This window comes from Balaenoptera musculus, chromosome 16, assembly GCF_009873245.2.
Source record: "Balaenoptera musculus isolate JJ_BM4_2016_0621 chromosome 16, mBalMus1.pri.v3, whole genome shotgun sequence".
Taxonomy (NCBI): domain Eukaryota; kingdom Metazoa; phylum Chordata; class Mammalia; order Artiodactyla; family Balaenopteridae; genus Balaenoptera; species Balaenoptera musculus.
Window position 1 is genome coordinate 50010413 of NC_045800.1, and position 17530 is coordinate 50027942.

General features: G+C 40.7%; 2 protein-coding genes across 5 annotated transcripts in view; one reads left to right on the forward strand and one right to left on the reverse strand.

Annotated features, from left to right (window-relative positions):
* Window positions 1–1396, reverse strand: part of SHLD2 (shieldin complex subunit 2) — a 96179-nt gene extending 94783 nt beyond the window's left edge. For 2 of the 4 annotated variants that reach the window (XM_036829221.1, XM_036829222.1), the window contains exons 1-2: window positions 1346–1396; window positions 230–285 (exon numbers count right to left, since the gene is read on the reverse strand). The gene's annotated coding sequence lies outside the window, so the exon portion shown is untranslated. The remainder of the gene's footprint in view (window positions 1–229; window positions 286–1345) is intronic. The other 2 variants (XM_036829223.1, XM_036829224.1) reach the window with 2 other exon arrangements.
* A 125-nt stretch (window positions 1397–1521) lies between these two features.
* GLUD1 (glutamate dehydrogenase 1) overlaps window positions 1522–17530 on the forward strand; it is a 38880-nt gene continuing 22871 nt past the window's right edge. Inside the window, exons 1-3 of the mRNA XM_036829227.1 lie at window positions 1522–2161; window positions 16089–16169; window positions 16701–16756. Of these exons, the coding sequence (XP_036685122.1) occupies window positions 1708–2161; window positions 16089–16169; window positions 16701–16756 (591 nt within the window). The 5' untranslated portion in view covers window positions 1522–1707. The remainder of the gene's footprint in view (window positions 2162–16088; window positions 16170–16700; window positions 16757–17530) is intronic.

The window sequence follows — 17530 nt, forward strand, 5'->3', positions numbered from 1 at the left end:
TTAAACATTTATTTTTCTGAAGGCTATAGTTATCAAGAATGAGATAAACAAGGGCAATAAAACTAAGCCTTTAAACCACTTTCCTCAAAACATACCTAAGAATTTAATCTGAAGGGGAAAAATTTCCACGTTTACTGATTCTAATCACTTTATTCTGATACTTTGTTTTTGCTTGTTGTTGTTTTTGCAATATAAAATAATACTATCAAGTGAAAAGGAAATTTAGTACCTTAATCATTTGACCAACAAGACAAATTCAGGATTCAGTCCAGAGAATAGTTATCACTGAAAAACACAATACAAATATAATGACTATCATTTAGCTAGTAAATAAGATAATACTAAAAAAAGATAAAAATAAGATAAGCTCCACCTTTTTTGCTTTGACAGCACACTGAATAGATGAATGTAATTCAGTTGATCTAGGTTATCACCTTATACTGTACAGAATACTGTGAGAATTAAAACATTCTCTTCCATATGCTAACAGATGAATAAAGTGAATGTCAGGAAGCAAAATCGTCTTGCAGGTCAAAAAAGTGCCATTTTAAAATCACAAACGTACACTGGGACCGCTAAAGCTGGTTATGCGGCCTTTGATAGCTTGTCTTAAAAACTGAGTCATTAGACTTTTACAAGCATCTAATGTATAACTTTAGCATTTCTCATCAAGTATGTGTAAGTACATAATTAAACCCTCATGTCCTTTAACGTTTACAAATCCTATTCTGGACCATTAATACATATACTCCTGAGAAAGAATATCCGGGAGTATTATTGCATTTCTATAGTGTCCTTGTTTTTAGACAATTTCAAGAACGTATCTCTGAAATGGGGAAGCACACTCAGTAAATTTTAGAAAGATACAACGATTTACACAACTATTTCATCTCAACCTCATTGAGTGGTTGAATGGAACAAAATTAAAAACTTAAAGTGGTGAAAGCCAATAGGTAAGGGATTCCCCAGCTCCCAGGCTTTCTCCTTTCCACTTCCTGCAAGCCACTTCAAAACTCCAACTCCGATGACGAGAGTTCTTCGAAGTCCCAGCGGATAAAGCCAAGCTCTTAGCCCGACCTCCAAACGCTGCTTCTCTGGGCCGCCCCAAGACAAGCGCAGGGGTGGCAGGATGGCTGCCCCGCGCCCGAGGGCGCGCGGGCGGAAAGGAGGGACACCCATGACTCATTCGCCCTCGGCCCACCGCCAGACCGCACCACCTTCACCCGCGCGAGGTCCCGGAACCGGACTCTCAGCGCCCCCCAGAGGCGGGTAGGCCCCTTCCCCAAGAAGGCCCCCTCCCCCGGCAAAACACCCTCCCCGGACGAGGCCCGGGCCGCGCACAAACCTGAGACACCTGCTCCCCTCAGATCCCGGAAGCTTGCGGAGTCCCTCGCCCCGCCCCTCGCCCTGCGAGCATGCGTACCAGGACGGCCCGCGCCTGCGCGCCCCCGAGAGCCCCCGCTGGCGCACGCCGCCGCCCCGGCTCCCTGGGCGGCGCGCGCCCCCTGCCATGCAATTTACAGGCGACGTTGGCCCTCTGCACCCAGAGTCCGTCCTCCCGTTAGGCGGCGAGCGCCGGAGGGGAGGGGACAGCCAGGAAGGCAGGAAGCTGCGGCTTAAAAGGGCAGCCCGCGCCGGGCCTTTCCTCCCTCTGTCCGTCCCCGGGCCTGTGAGAGCGCCTGCCTCCGCGGCCTCCGTCCTGCCGCCATGTACCGGTGCCTGGGTGAAGCGCTGCTGCTGTCCCGCGTCGGGCCCGCAGCCCTAGGCTTGGCGGCGGCCGACTCGGCCGCGCTGCTGGGCCGGGCCCGCGGGCAGCCCGCTGCAGCCGCCGCCGCCCCGCAGCCGGGGCTCGCGCCGCCCGGCCGGCGACAGTACAGCGAGGCGGCGGCCGACCGCGAGGACGACCCCAACTTCTTCAAGATGGTGGAGGGCTTCTTCGACCGCGGCGCCAGCATCGTGGAGGACAAGCTGGTGGAGGGCCTCAAGACCCGGGAGAGCGAGGAGCAGAAGCGGAACCGGGTGCGTGGCATCCTGCGGATCATCAAGCCCTGCAACCATGTGCTGAGCTTGTCCTTCCCCATCCGGCGCGACGACGGCTCCTGGGAGGTCATCGAGGGCTACCGGGCCCAGCACAGCCAGCACCGCACGCCCTGCAAGGGAGGTGAGCCCCTCGCGCCCTGTCCCACGGCCCTGCCCTGCCCCGCCCGGCCTCCTGCCTCCTGCCTCCGGGTCACGGCTCGACTCAGCCCCGGCGGGCACTGTCCTCCTCCCACGCTCCCCGCTCCCTCCCAGCCCCGGCCTGGGATGTGTCAGGCTCTGGTGGATAGTGAATTTTCCGCCCTATCCCCACCACGTAGTTGGTCCTTCCCCCGCGAGCCGTCATCCCCGGCTTATGCTTGTTGATGCTGTATGCAGAAGACACTGCACCGCTCTTTTGATCCTAGCGACTGTGACAAACAGGGTGGGTCTTGACGGAAATCACTTGTAGAAAAGGAAATGACCGGCCCATCAGATTGTGCCTCTACAAGATTTTGTGGGCTTCTATGACTCAAGCGAACGCAAACCACAAAATAATTGTTTTCGGATTTTTTCACCCTTTGTACAACAGTGACAGATGATACAGTAACATACAAAATGAATTGCCTTTTAGGTTTGAAATCCAGAGTTTTACTAACCAAATGAATTTATTAATTATACTTCGATCTTTTATTAAACTACTTTCCTACTCTGGCAGCTTCAGTTTTGCACACACAAAAAAAGGTAATACATGAGCAGTGTAACATCTGACAAACACCAGGCATCCTGACAGTAAATCTAAAGGGTGTAGACTGCAGGACGGCCCGCCAGCCAATGGAATGAAATAGCCCTGGGGGTGTGTACTGGTCCAGGCTAGCACCAGATTTGAGCTTGAGGAAAAGATAAAGTGCTTGAAGAAAGGGGATGAGTCGGTTAAAATTTGATAGTCACCAAGTTATCCTGTAGTTTAAATTTTTGAATGTCTGTAGATTTGGCTTCTTCTGCAGTCAGATTGCTTTCTTTGAGCAAATAAAGGCTCTCCCCCCCTACTTTTCCCCCCTTAAAATCGCACAATGCATCTTTAATAGTGCTTAAAAGTAACATGGCAAAACCATTTTTTTCTGTTAAAAAATTATGTAGAATAAAGGACCCGAGGAGGTAGAGTCTAGCTGGAGGTTGCTTGGCTAATAAGCACAGAGGATGTTGGTCTAGACCCTTTGTCTCAGTAAATCTGGTCCAGTGTTCTGTTATACCAGCTGACTTCTAAGGATGATTTTTAGAAATCTCTCTAGCAGAAAAATTTGAGCTCTGCTGGCATTTTAGCCCAGGAACAAAGGTTGCTTCAAACTGCAAAGGTAAATGATTTACCTCTACTACTTGCTAAATTTGCATTGACCCCACCCACTTCTAGGACTTAACCTTTAGAGCTTAATTATCCTCTAGCTCTCAGTTTCCTCTTCTAAAACCAACGTTTGAACCACTTTGACCTCTGGTTTCCCTTTCCAGCTCCAATATACGTAAAACATACACACTGTCCATCTACAGCGCCACAGCGCCTTCTTCCTATCCACTCCCTTATTCTCTAAACCAAGAATACAAGTTCAAGCTCCCAAGAAAAGCAAAGATGTTGGAAGAAGAGGCAAAGTTAGCAAATATTAAATTGCAGTGTTTCTTTAGAATGGACATCAAGTTTATATACTGTCTTGTTGGCAGTATTTTCCAGTTGCTTAAAAGGTATGCAGCAAAACCAGTATATTTGTTTTTCTGCAGGATCTGACTTCGTTTCCTTGAAGTTCTTTATATTATTCTGTTCTTTCTATGCCAGACCCTCTCCTATCATGAGTCACGACTCCACAGACTCACTAAAGCAACTAAAGTTTGCCCTAGTTTGTTAGAGCTCTTCCTCTTGCCACAGCAGTTTTATACCAAAATAATAATAAACCTAGCAACAAATTGCATCAGCTATAGAAAGCACTGTTACTGTAACACTTGTTCCTACTAGAATGTAAGATACAATTCTGTTATATTTATCCCATTTACAAGAAGGCTTGCTAGTGAAAGCACTACTAAATCCCAGCATATTAACAGAGAAACGGAAGTGCAACTAATAAATAGTAGCAAGCATTACAAGATAATGTGAAAGAAAATCAGCCTCTATAAAGTGATAAATTTATTATCTTAAGAAATTTGAAAGACTTTATGGAGAGAAAAGGATGGGGGAGGATCAGATAGCTATGCAGGCTCTTCAACATATTTTGGGAGTGCTTAAGATAATGAACAGGGGGCTTCCCTGGTGGCGCAGTGGTTGAGAATCTGCCTGCCAATGCAGGGGACACGGGTTCGAGCCCTGGTCTGGGAGGATCCCACGTGCCGCGGAGCGGCTGGGCCCGTGAGCCACAACTACTGAGCCTGCGTGTCTGGAGCCTGTGCTCCGCAACGAGAGGCCGCGACAGTGAGAGGTCCACGCACCGCGATGAAGAGTGGCCCCTGCTTGCCACAACTAGAGAAAGCCCTCGCACAGAAACGAAGACCCAACACAGCCATAAATAAATAAATAAACAAATAATTTTTTAAAAAAGATAATGAACAGGATACTAAATAGATGATCAGCAAAATGGGGGTACTGTAGACATCCATGCTTTGCTTTCATGACACTCTGGGATTTTCCTACCCATTTATCACCCCCATCTTGTTGCAGAGAATGTATATTCCAAGAGGGACTTATTTTCAGTGGGTTTTTTTCCCTCTAATTAAACAGTACAAGAAAGTTGTTAACCTCCTTGGTCTCACTCTAGTTTTAGAAATATAGCATATATTAGGTGACTGAGATTTTTTTAAATGCTTTGGATAAGCCATGTGAACTTACCCTCCTAAGCACACTTTTCTCTCCCCATCCTAACTCAACTGCCTTCTCAACCAACTTCTTTGGGCTGGGGGGACCCTTGTCTGCTCCTCATCATCCTTTTCCCAACCCTCAGCTTTCTAATCTTTCATCAAGAGCAACCTTTTACCTGAGTTTTCCGACATAAAATTCTCAAGGTTGTAGCAAACAACAATCTAATTTATAATATGGGTAAGGGAAACAGGTGGTTTTAAGACCTGAGGGTGGCTGATGGTTACTTTATACTGAGTAAATATTTAATAAGTAAATATTTAGTAATACATACTGTTTTTGTGCTTCTCTTTTCCCACATAACCATATTTAAATGAAGGCAATAGATTTGCATCTGTTAAGGATTTGCAAAAGAGTGTGCTTCATGCTCAGAAAGGAAGTTTTAAGGGAGGCCTTAAAAATATTTTCAGCAAAGATGAACCTTGTGGGAATTTGCTTTAAGGAGACTTTCAAAGGTTCTTACGTGTTTGAAAACATTATCAGTGATTATTCCTGTTAACTTTTTCAGAATAACTTCTCTGTATTTTATTGGCCCTGGTTCGACCTGAGATTAATATACCTTTTTAGAAGGAAATTTATTATTTAACTCATTGGGGGAGAAGTAGAGAGATTGATGATAGCAGTTCATTGATGTAGGAGTCAATTTATTTTCTATTCCCTCCTGTCCTCCCATCCTCCACCCCCCTCAGGTCTTCAGATTAAAAATGTTGAGTCCAAATTTCCTGTGACTGATTTTTCCTCTTAGAACTTTCTAAAATTATCATTTAAATAAAGTTGATGGAATCCTGATGCACTGACCTAAATCTTTCATTTAACTGCAAATATCAGCACCCCCCCCCCCCCCAAAAAAAGTGTACCTTATGTTAACCCATTGACTTGTTTTTAAGAGCCAGAATGCAAAAAAAGAAACAGTAGGAGGTAGATGGTCTTTGTTCTTGTCTTTGGGCGGCAGGATACAGGGGTTGGGGGCAGGGCAGCCAGCTAAGGGTTGGAGTCGGTACAGTATTGAAGTCCCCCTCAGCCTTTGGGATCTAAGTTTGTGGTAAATGGTAGTGCTTTTTGAGAAAACACTAGAAGGTACTGATACTGTTTTAAAATGAGACATCCTCTGCTTTCACTGGAAAAAAATGTTTCTTACTTATTTCTCCTATGCTGAATTGACAACCATCAAAATGGGTAACTTTGAATAAATTCACACTATCTAATATTTTTAGAGTGTGAGAATGTGTCTGCGTCTGCTGCCACAAGGTAAATGTAGTCTTTGTATGTAAATTTAACTCAACCTGGAAGTTCAGTGAGAACACAGGTAGTTTATGTCTTCTACCCTCTAGCCCTTAGCCCTGAGTTATTGCTGTTTTTAATACTTTTTTAGTTAAATATGAATTGCGTTGCTGTTATAAAGGTCTTCTTATTTCATGGGAGCCAAATGCCCTCCCCGAAAATACTAGGGAATGAAGAGCTACGATAATGGTGGAGACCTATAAGCCAGGTTGTCCTTCAGTCTTCCTGTCACTTTGTGTGAATCCCTCTAGCTAGTTTGCTTTGGCAGTAAAAACCCCATATGCAGGAAGACAAACACTTACTGCTCACTTAATATGCAAAGGACACTTTTCAGGAATTGGGGCATCAAAAATTGGAGGACAAACACCAGTAGTATGTATCAAACTCCAGATAAACTGACAATGTTTAAATTTCTAAGAAATGACTTAGATTTTATAACTTATACAGTGGGAAGAAACTGGGTTTAGATTGTTGGTGATAATTTAGATTGCTTAGGAAAATTGTTTCTTATCCAGTTATGTTAAAGATACTGAGGGCTTTGCCAACAACCAATAATAATTAGGTTGTTATAATGTAAATAATAAAGGAAAAAACCTTTAATATCACTTTAATGAAGCACATTGATTCATAAATGGCCCATAATTGCTCTACCCAACAAACCCCTGTTAAAATACATACATATGACTCAAATGTTCTAATAATAGTGAAAGTTATAAAATGAAGCAGCTCTACTCCCAGTCCTTTCCTACAAGATAACCGTGAACAGTCTTAAGTCCACAGCTATTATCTAAAACTGACCTAGCTATCCAGATGAATCAGTGTTTTCCCCTTTCCAGAGGCAGAAATTAATGCAGATTGAAGTACTCACTATCAAGACTGAAGTGTTAATGTATGAAATACTACTGATAAAGGCAGAATAGGTTTTATGAAGGGCAAGAGGACAATCTGGGAGAGGGCTGCTCAAGACATTTTTAGTTACCTTTCAAAAGGCAGCTAGCTGTACCTGGGAGAGTCTGCCTTCACAAAGGTCAACTGGCAAAACAAGGGATAGCAGTAATAGCATTTATTGAGCTCTTACGTGGTGTACACCAGGCATTTTGCTAAGAGCTTTTCGTGCATCACTGCTTTGATTCCTCAGAACAACCTCATGAATGCACTGTTGACCCAGATTTTCAGATGCAGATACTAAGGCTGAAGAGTGAGGTCTCCCTTCGCAGGGTTACACAGCAGTAAGTAGTAGGGTTGGGTTCAGGCTCCAGCCATCAGATTCCAGCACCCACCTTCTTAGTCATTGTCTGGATTTATTCATGTAAAAAGTTACAAATTGTATCATGGGGTAAGCACTGATTGAAAATCATGTCATGCCATCAGCCCAATGATTCCTACTACTTTGGATCATTTGAAATTTGTTAATAGCTATTAGAAGACCTAACTTCTTGCTAGAAAATAAATGCATTCACAGGTGATGTCTTTACCAGTCCCTTTTGTTGTAATTACTTAGGCAATGAAGGAACATTTTAAAGAGAGTTTTCCATTGAAAGAGGTTTCAAGAGCTTTGGTGTTTAAACAGTTTATATCGGCCAGAAAAACTCATTTCTCCACCAGAGTGTTATTTCATGTATCTTTATGGGTCTTCAGTGCGATAATTTTTTTAGCGCTTTGCAATTTGCACTTTGCACTTTGTTTATTCTTTAGAGTTAGTCAAAATTTATTACTACTCAGGTCACTAATTTTTAAATGGCTTTCTTCTGGGTGTCTCTTCCTAAAAACTAAGAAAAGCCTTTGTTTATCATGAATTGCTGTTCTCTTGATTGTTCTTGGAGAAAGTCTGTCAGACCTTCTAATTTTTCTAAATTGCTGCTTGGCTAGAGGAAAATATGAAAGATGACACAAATGAAAATTATAAAGGTTGATTTTCCTTTCCTGGAACCAGTCAATAAGTGACACAGTTGGAAGCACACTGGGTAATGTGTTACTGCAATAGGAGTTCAAGGAAGATGCCCGGGAAAGACCATCTTGATTTGGAAGTAGGGAAGGCTGGTTAGGAGTTCGACTGGGGAAAGGTCATTTCAGATAGAGGTGTCGTAGAGGGGGTGGCATCAGCTCAGGCAGGAGGTGGGACTGTGTGTTGGGGTCATGAGGACAGAATATGTTTGTAAATAGTGAAAAGTAAGGTTTTATGGAATAATATTTATGTGGTCTCTGCCCGCAGTTCCTAATACAGAGCTCCTAAAATCCTTGTAATTTCCTGAGTGATAGGGGTTCTGGGAGTATCCATTGTTCTGATATTTGGCCTTTGACTCCAGTTGCTGACACAGAGCCCCTGAAACCCTTGTAATTTCCTGAGTTATGGGGGATGGTAGGAGCATCCTACACAGAGTTCCTAAATCCCTTGGAATTTCCTGGGTGATAAGAGCACCTTTTGTTCTAATGAGGCAACTCTTGATGGGCTCCTGGTTAGCTTCAGGATTCCCCTACAGGTAGAATATATGGAATGGGGAGTCAAAGATTTAACTCTTATCTGAGACACTGATAGGAAAACTGGTATCAGGGAACGAAGTGTTACTAGGAAAGAGGATTGAATTTTGAAAATAAAGGAAATCTGGTGTAAAATGATCCTTAGGAAAAATGGAAATACAGGCATATGTTTTTCTCAATCTTACCCTTGCAAAAAAAGTGTGGTGCCAGTCCCTACCTTGTCTCCCATATCCCTATAATTCTTCTCGTCCTCTCTTAAGATCCCTCTCAGATATCACCTAGACTTGTAAATAATAGATAGGAAACTAGATATCTGAAATTTTGAGCCTTTACCTCTTTGAATCTTTTTATAACAAATTGTTGTCTTTTACTAAGTCTTATCCACTTTATATTCACCAATTTTACTAACATCATTTCCAGGACCTGTTTGGTATGAAGATATGATAAGATAAGCTTAGTGTTATTATCAGAATAAGGAATCTATAAAACAAAAATTAACAGAATCCCCCTTTTAATTCATATTCTTTCCTCCGTCCATCGGGCAGTAAGTTAAATACTTAAACACAAAACAGTTCTATGTTCTATAGATATGTATGTACATAAACGCTGGGAAATGACTTGGAAGGTTATATATACATTTAAGTCGCCAAGAATAGTCACCCCTAAGGACTGGGGTCATAAGTGGTAATCAGGAGACATCAGCTTTTTCTGTATTTGAATTTTGAAAACATGTGTATGTATTACATAATTTTGAAATTTTAATGGAAAGAAGAAATATATTTTTCATTTCGTTTTTCCGACAGCAGCTAAACATTTGCTTCCCAGAAAGCTTAGTTTTGTCTTTTCAAAATGCTTAAAATAAAGATTTTGATAATGGGTTAAGACTGTAAAGTGTTTGTTCCCTGCCTTCTTAAACGGAATGGTACATGGATACCGTCAAGCAATCCTTAGTTTCTGTACTAAATGCTCCTTCCTGGAGCTGAAGGAATTTTTGTGAGACTTCTAGTATTTTACATGGTCATTACTTGCTGGTGGGTAGGTACTGGTTCCTCACTGCTGCTTTCCCTCCTCTCCTCATTTTTAATTAAGTTATGCTCTTCTATTGCGAGCTAGGGAATATTATTAAGTGAGAAAATAGGTTCTAATGAGTAAATGGCAAGTGTATTAGTGCATGAATTTTAAGAGTTCTAAGTCCTCTTTGCCTTTCTGGGGTTCTGTGCTCGTGGTAGAACTCTTGGTTATTGAGTAAATAGTTTCTGAAAAGAGACAATACAGTTGGAAATTGAATTTCTGGTCAGTAAATCAAACACTGTTAAAAGATCCAGGTTCAAGTAACTTTTAAAATCCCATTTGAATTTTCATGAATGTGTTTAGTTAATGATTCATCATAAAAAACAATGGTGACTTAGTCGCTAGGAGCTTTTTTGTATGTTTTTGGGTTTGAGTCAGCTAGCAAAAGGGAGAAAAATTCAAGCTACTCAGTTGTGGTTTTCACTGCATCTTTTTCAAAGTAATCAGCTGGTGTGTTTTCTTTATCACCATAGCAACTTAGTCAGTTTTTGCTTTTGATTTTTTTTTTCCTCCTAGAAAAACTTACTGTACACCAATCTTAGGCTCTTGAGGGTAGTAAGGAAAATATTTGGGAGTTAAGTTAAAAGGCTGAGAAATGTTTTGTGCTGTGTATAGTTTGCAGAGGTCTGCATTTCATTAATGTTGTTTTGAAACATCTGATTACTAGTTAGCTCAAAATAACTATATATTAAGTTAATTTCTCTGGAGAATCAATGGTATGATTTCAAAGTTCTATCACCAACCTTTCCTCCAACTTTACCAAGTTTGATAAATAATAAACATTGTCATGGGTGGTGTTTCTTTCCTCTGGTGAACTGAAAGCACAGATGACTCTTTCAGCCGTGGACCTTGATTTTAGACCCCATTTCTTTTTTTTTTTTTTTTTAATTTTTATTTTGTATTGGAGTATAGCTGATTTACAATGTTGTGTTAGTTTCAGGTGTACAGCAAAGTGATTCAGTTATACATATAGATATTTCTATTCTTTTTCAGATTCTTTCCCAGATAGGTTATTACAGAGTATTGAGTAGGGTGTAAATGTTAATACCAACCCCCTAATTTATTCCTCCCCACCAGACCCTATTTATAATGACATCAGACCTGTGGTCCACATCTGTATAATCACCCAGTTCCCTTTCTAGTGTACCCAGCCATGGACTCGTGCTTTCCATTGGAAGCATCTACCTCCATTATTACATCTGTCGTTCAAAGATCCAGTTGATCTCTTCCCAAACAGTAGCAATGCTCGTGTCAGCGTAGGCTCTGAGACTTCAGGACACCAAAAAACTATAATATATGTTCTCCATTTTTGTAATAAAATTTGTTCCTTCTAGTTTCTATCCCTGTGCCGCATCCAATCCCTGTTGGTCTTGCTTACCTTTAGCTTTCTGTGCCACAGAAAAGAGGGAAAGAAAGGCTTGGTTTTATAAAAAGTGAGAATATTCATACTGCAAATAAGGTCCTTCTTGCTTCATTTTGGTTTAAAATGTTTTAAGTTTTTTTGGTTTTCTTTTATGCATGTGGGTATCTGGCTTTATTGAACGACTTTGTCTTCATATTTACTATTCTTGATATACAGTAGGCATTCAAAAATGCTAGGTTCTCCCCTTCTTTCAGAACTTCAAAGTGTATGTCACATCATTTTGTCCTTCGTGTACACCAATTGTGCTAATATCTCCTAATCCACTGAATTTACAAATTTATTGGAGAATATTGTCTTTTTTGCAGTCATATTCTTAGCATTCATTAGAATGTGGTAAAGAATTTTCAGGGGGCAGTATATTTTTAGTAATTATCTTTGGTTTCCAATCCCAGAGGAAGAAGAGTAACTAGCCTTCCCTTGGGTATGGGTAATTCCTGTATTACTGGAGTCTGTACTAGTATATCTGCCAAATTCCACACGTAAAAACATTCACGTGTCACTAATTAGAAAGTTAAAAATGAAAGCATATGTCTTCTTTAGCCCAGGCATCCCCTGCATTCATTTCTAGGTCTCTCATCCTTATCAGTTCCCCAGGGCTTATTCCCTGACTCCACTACTTTCCTTATAGTGGTCCCTTGCCTCAATTCACTAGAAGTCTTCATTGGTTCCTAGCCTGCAGAAAATGCCTGTGGAGTGAGGTGATTTATGTAACTACTACTCTTCAGTGTCTTGCAGTTGAGCTCTCTAAATGGGTGTGGCTAGGAAAGAAAATTTCACTTTACAAACAGGAATTCCTGGGTGCCATCCAGTGGAAACATGTTTTTTGTTACATGCAGTTTCTGACTCATATCATTCCAGGACTTCTGCAATAAAATAGATTTTGTTTACACTGTTTTGTAGAAGGAGTGGCCTGGTTTCTAATGAGCATTTAAGTCTAGAACATTAGGATTGCTGTCTGATTTATGAATGTTAGTATTTCAAGCTGTTTTTCGTTTCCCACTGAATGCATTAGTTATAAGCACTGGGTAAGGGAAAGTAACTTTTCCCCCACTTAAGAAAGCAAGGAAAATTAATGTAACTTAGTGACTATTTCCATAGACTCTAAAAGCACAATGAAAAAAAGTGCTTCAACTGTAATAGGAAAAATGCTGATTCTTAATAGAGCACTATTTTACCACCTCCATGAATTTGTCTTGCGAAGTAATAAAATCAAAGGTTATTGAGCTGCTTGTTTAAAATCCTATCCATTTAGACTTTTTAAAAACTACATTTCTTTGTTATTTGCCACTACTTTGCAATACTTATAATAGCAGTGAAAATAGTTGAGATTGAAGTATCGACCACATGCAGACACTGTGCCAGCTGCCTCAAACACATTATCCCAAGCAATTCTGGCATGAAGCCTAAGAGCATTGTTTGCACCTCCCCAGGTGAGCAAGTGCAGATGCCCACAGCAGTTGCTATTGGGGTGAGTTCACTTAGTTAGGAAATGCTGGGCACTGCACCCAACCCAGATCCCTGGCCTAGCATAGTTTCCACTAAATAATATGCCTAAGTAATGCCTATTCACTAAGTGACAATTTGTATAAACACATTTTAGTATTTAAACAATTTTTTAACTTAACCAAGGAGATAAAAGACCTATACTCTGAAAACTTAAAGACATTATTGAAGGAAATTGAAGATACAAAGAAATGGAAAAATATCCTGTGTTCATAGATAGGAAGAATTCATAATATTAAAATGTCTGTACTACTCAAAGCAATCAATAGGTTTTATGCAATCCCTATCAAAATCTCAAAACAGGACTTACCTGGTGGTGCAGTGGTTAAGAATCCGTCTGCCAATGCAGGGAACACGGTTTCAATAAATAAATTAATTAATTTTTAAAAAATAAAATAAATTTCAATAAATAAATAAATGGGTGAATTTCACAAAACAAAACAGATTCATAGATATAGAGAACAATAGTGGTTACCAGGGGGGAGGGGCAAGATAGGGGTAGGGGATTAAGAGGTACAAACTACTGTGTATAAAATAAGCTACAAGGATATATTGTACAGCACAGGGAATATAGCCAATATTTTATAATAACTTTTTGTTTTTTGGCTGCATTGGGTCTTTGTTGCTGTGCACGGGCTTTCTCTAGTTGCGGCGAGCGGGGGCTACCTATTGTTGCGGTGCTTTCTCACTGCGGTGGCTTCTCTTCTTGCAGGGCACGGGCTCTAGGTGTGCAGGCTTCAGTAGTTGTGGAATACGGACTCAGTAGTTGTAGCTCTCAGGCTCTAGAGCGCAGGCTTAGTAGTTGTGGCGCGTAGGCTTAGTAGTTGTGGCGCACAGGCTTAGTCGCTCTGCGGCATGTGGGATCTTCCCAGACCAGGGCTCAAACCCTTGTCCCCTGCATTGGCAGGAGGATTCTTAACCACTGCACCACCAGGGAAGTCCCTGTAATAACTTTAAATGGAGCATAATCTATAAAAGTAGTGAATCACTATGTTGTATACCTGAATACTTCAATTTAAAATTTTTTTAATTAAGCAATTTTTGTTGAAACCAGTGTTTGGTCTTAATTTTTTTTTAAATTTTATTTATTTATTTATTTATTTATTATTATTATTATTTATTTATTTATTTATTTATTTATTTCTGGCTGTGTTGGGTCTTTGTTTCTGTGCGAGGGCTTTCTCTAGTTGCAGCAAGTGGGGGCCACTCTTCATCGCGGTGCACGGGCCTCTCACTATCGCGGCCTCTCTTGTTGCGGAGAACAGGCTCCAGACGCGCAGGCTCAGTAGTTGTGGCTCACGGGCCTAGTTGCTCTGCGGCCTGTTGGATCTTCCCAGACCAGGGCTCGAACCCGTGTCCCCTGCATTGACAGGCAGATTCTCAACCACTGCGCCAACAGGGAAGCCCTGGTCTTAATATTACTTACAAATTTTGGATTTTTTTTCTGGAATAGTTTTTAGGACCTGGTACGTTTGCTTTTTAGTGCTTTTTATTCCTTCCATGATATGCACAGGCACTGACTTACATGTATGTCAAAATTTTAACATGGATTCTGTCTTTCTACCTTAAGTTTTAAGAGTCAAGAAATAGTCATATTTATTCCACATGTATTTGAGTGCCTAATGCATGCAAATTTTCTGTGTTAGGCACCAAGAATTAGTAGACAAAAGAAAGTCTGTCTTCATGGTGCTAATTTGCTGGGGTGGGGGTGGGTGGTGGTGGAAGCTGGAGAGTAAACAAATATAAAGTCAATTTAAAGTAAATAGGGGCTGGAGAGTGGGGATGAGGAAGTGCTATTTTAAGTTATTTTAAAAGGGGTGGTCAGAGAGGGCCTCTCAGAATAAAGAAAGTTTTTAATAAAGACCTGAACAAAATGAGGAAGCAAGCTTATAGCAACAGATATCTGCTATATGCAAAAAAAAAACCCCAAAACCCTGTCATTTCTCATTCTAAAATTTTAATAACAGTTTATTCCACAAATAATCTGAGAACCCATTACATGCAAGATACAGTTTTCTAAGAGCTTGCTTTTCTAAATAATTCATTTTATTTTTCTGATGGGACAAAGAAATATATTCAGTTTCAGAATTTGCTGTTTATGATCATATACCGACAGATGAAATTCTCTTGAAACGTGTCGTTTATGTTTAGATAGGTGTTTTCGGAAACATCCAAGAAGCCAGCTTTTTTAAATGACTAAGGGAGTTTTTTCTCAAACTGCTGGTCCATGAGAATACTGTGTATTTCTATCTGAAAAACTTTTATTCCCGGAATCCTTTAAGAGGTGTCCCTGGGCCCCCATACTTGTGACTCAGTGTCAGGGAGCCCCAAGCAGTGTGCAATCATCAGCCTCACTCAGGCCTTCTTCCTTGGGGTTGAGAAGCAATGGACTAAAAGGATGAAAGGTGGCTTAACCCTGCAAAACTTGGAAGGGTTATTGACTAAGACCACCAAAACCAAAGTAGTGGGCATACCCGCTTTCTGTGTCCCCTCTACCAAACATCTAGTTTGGTAGAGGATTGGGGGCATTAAGACTCTGAGTTGCCTGTCTGCTTGGCTACCTCCCATCCTTATAGCAGAGTGAAGGGAATTGCTCATTTCCAGGAAGGAGAGATGACTTTGTCAAGCTTCTCATTTCTTGGTTGAAAGAGGCTGGCAGTTGGTGAAGGGAGTTACAGGTAAGGATCTCTTTGGTTATACTCCATTGAAGCCAAAACCTCTATTTAGACATCTGATATTCAAGTTGAAACTGTCAAGCCTGTTAACTATCCATTTGCCTATAGCAAAATTCTTGAACTCTCTGCTACCAAGTCACCTAAAGCAAAAAGTAAAAGAAAGAAAAGCCTCCATGGAGTTACTTGCCTCCCTGAAAGTGTAAAAAACATTCATTTGAAGGTAATTTTCGTCTGTGAAATCATATTTACTGTTATTTCCCACTGGGTTATAAGTCCCTGAAGGACAGGGCTATCTTATCTCGAAATCCCCAGAAACCCTACTTGATGCTACTCATACCAGAAAGCGAACACTGAACTTCACCAATTATATTCTCTTAAATATGAAAATACTTGAATCAAATTCAGTGCTCATTCTGTCGCTCTTTCTGGGTATCTAATTAGCAGCTTTTTTCCTACTGACTCTTTTTTTTTCTTTCTGGCCAAGCTACGTGGCATGTGGGATCTTAGTTCCCCAACCAGGGATCGAACCCGAGCCCCCCTGCAGCGGAAGCATGGAATCTTAAGCACTGGACCACCAGGGAAGTCCCCCTATTGACTCTTTAGTCATAAGCTACTTTAGGTGTTCTTGAAAATAACCATAAAAAGTGTGGACATTTTCAATTTCTAGCATTTTTTTTTCAACATGCCAGAATGATGTTCTAAATACATCCCCTTCTTTCTCACCCCCCTCTTTTTTTTAAACCGCCAGGTATCCGTTACAGCACTGATGTGAGTGTAGATGAAGTAAAAGCTCTGGCTTCTCTGATGACATATAAGTGTGCAGTGGTTGGTAAGTGGTCTCCTTTGCCGCTACCTAATAAGAACTCTTTGGGGAAATATGTTTGCATACAAGGTTGTTAGAGAAATATACCTCATCAGAAGTGGGGTTTTTTTGTTTTTAGGTTGCACAGTTTGACTTATATCATTTTTCAATTAGTCTTAATTAAGATTTAGTCTTTTTTTTTTTTAATGGGGAACTTTATAGGAACTAATTGAATTTTCCTTAAGTGTAGATCTTTGTTTAAATCCCTTTCTATACTCTGTAAATAAGACCAAATCATAGTAAAAGGAAAATAAATATGCCATTACATTTTAGAAATAGTAAAGCACACTGATTAAATATGCATTGTAATTTGCCTAGTCTAGTTTCTGTTCACTAGAATTTTAAGGCACAGCATTTTAGAAGAGATTGTGGGTTTATTTATTGAATTTTCTGAAACTAAAGCTAAAAGTATCATACTTTTATAACATTACACAGTGCTTTCTGCCTTTTTAATTCTTTTAGCCTTTATATGGAATAACTTTCAGCCTTCTCTTTCAGATGTGCCATTTGGGGGTGCCAAAGCTGGTGTTAAGATCAATCCCAAGAACTATACCGTAAGTATCAAAGTGACATTAGTGCACATGGTGCATTTACAAAGGACTTGAAATTACTGGACTTCTGTGTGTCCCCTATACCAGTGAGATTAATGGTTCCTGTTGCTTTTATAAATTTCTTTCTTTATTTATTTTTGGCTGCATTGGGTCTTTGTTGCTGCGCGTGGGCTTTCTCTAGTTGTGGTGAGCAGGGGCTACTCTTCGTTGCAGTGCACGGGCTTCTCATTGCGGTGGCTTCTCTTGTTGCGGAGCACAGGCTCTAGTGCGCGCGGGCTTCAGTAGTTGTGGCTCGTGGGCTCTCGAGCACAGGCTCAGTAGTTGTGGCGCACGGTCTTAGTTGCTCTGCGGCATGTGGGATCTTTCTGGACCAGGTCTCAAACCCGTGTCCCCTGCATTGGCAGGTGGATTCTTAACCACTGCGCCACCAGGGAAGTCGTCCTGTTGCTTTTAAAAGTAATGGAAAAACAAGCAGATAGTTAACTCATTGAGTGTTTTGCCATATGAAAGGTCACCTACTTACATCAGTGTCCTTTTTCATTTTCTTACTTGGTTAAAAGGTAATTAGTATAATTAGTATACCTTCATATTCTTAAGCATTTATATTCATGCGTGTTATATACGACTATAATATAAATATAACTGTGCTCTGAGATTTTTATGTTGGGATCCCAAGGTTCTAGTGACATATCTTAACTAGTTTGGTAAAAATTTTATTATTTATCCTTTCAATTCCAAGTTAATTTAAGCTGCTAATTAACCTCTGTATTAAGTGAA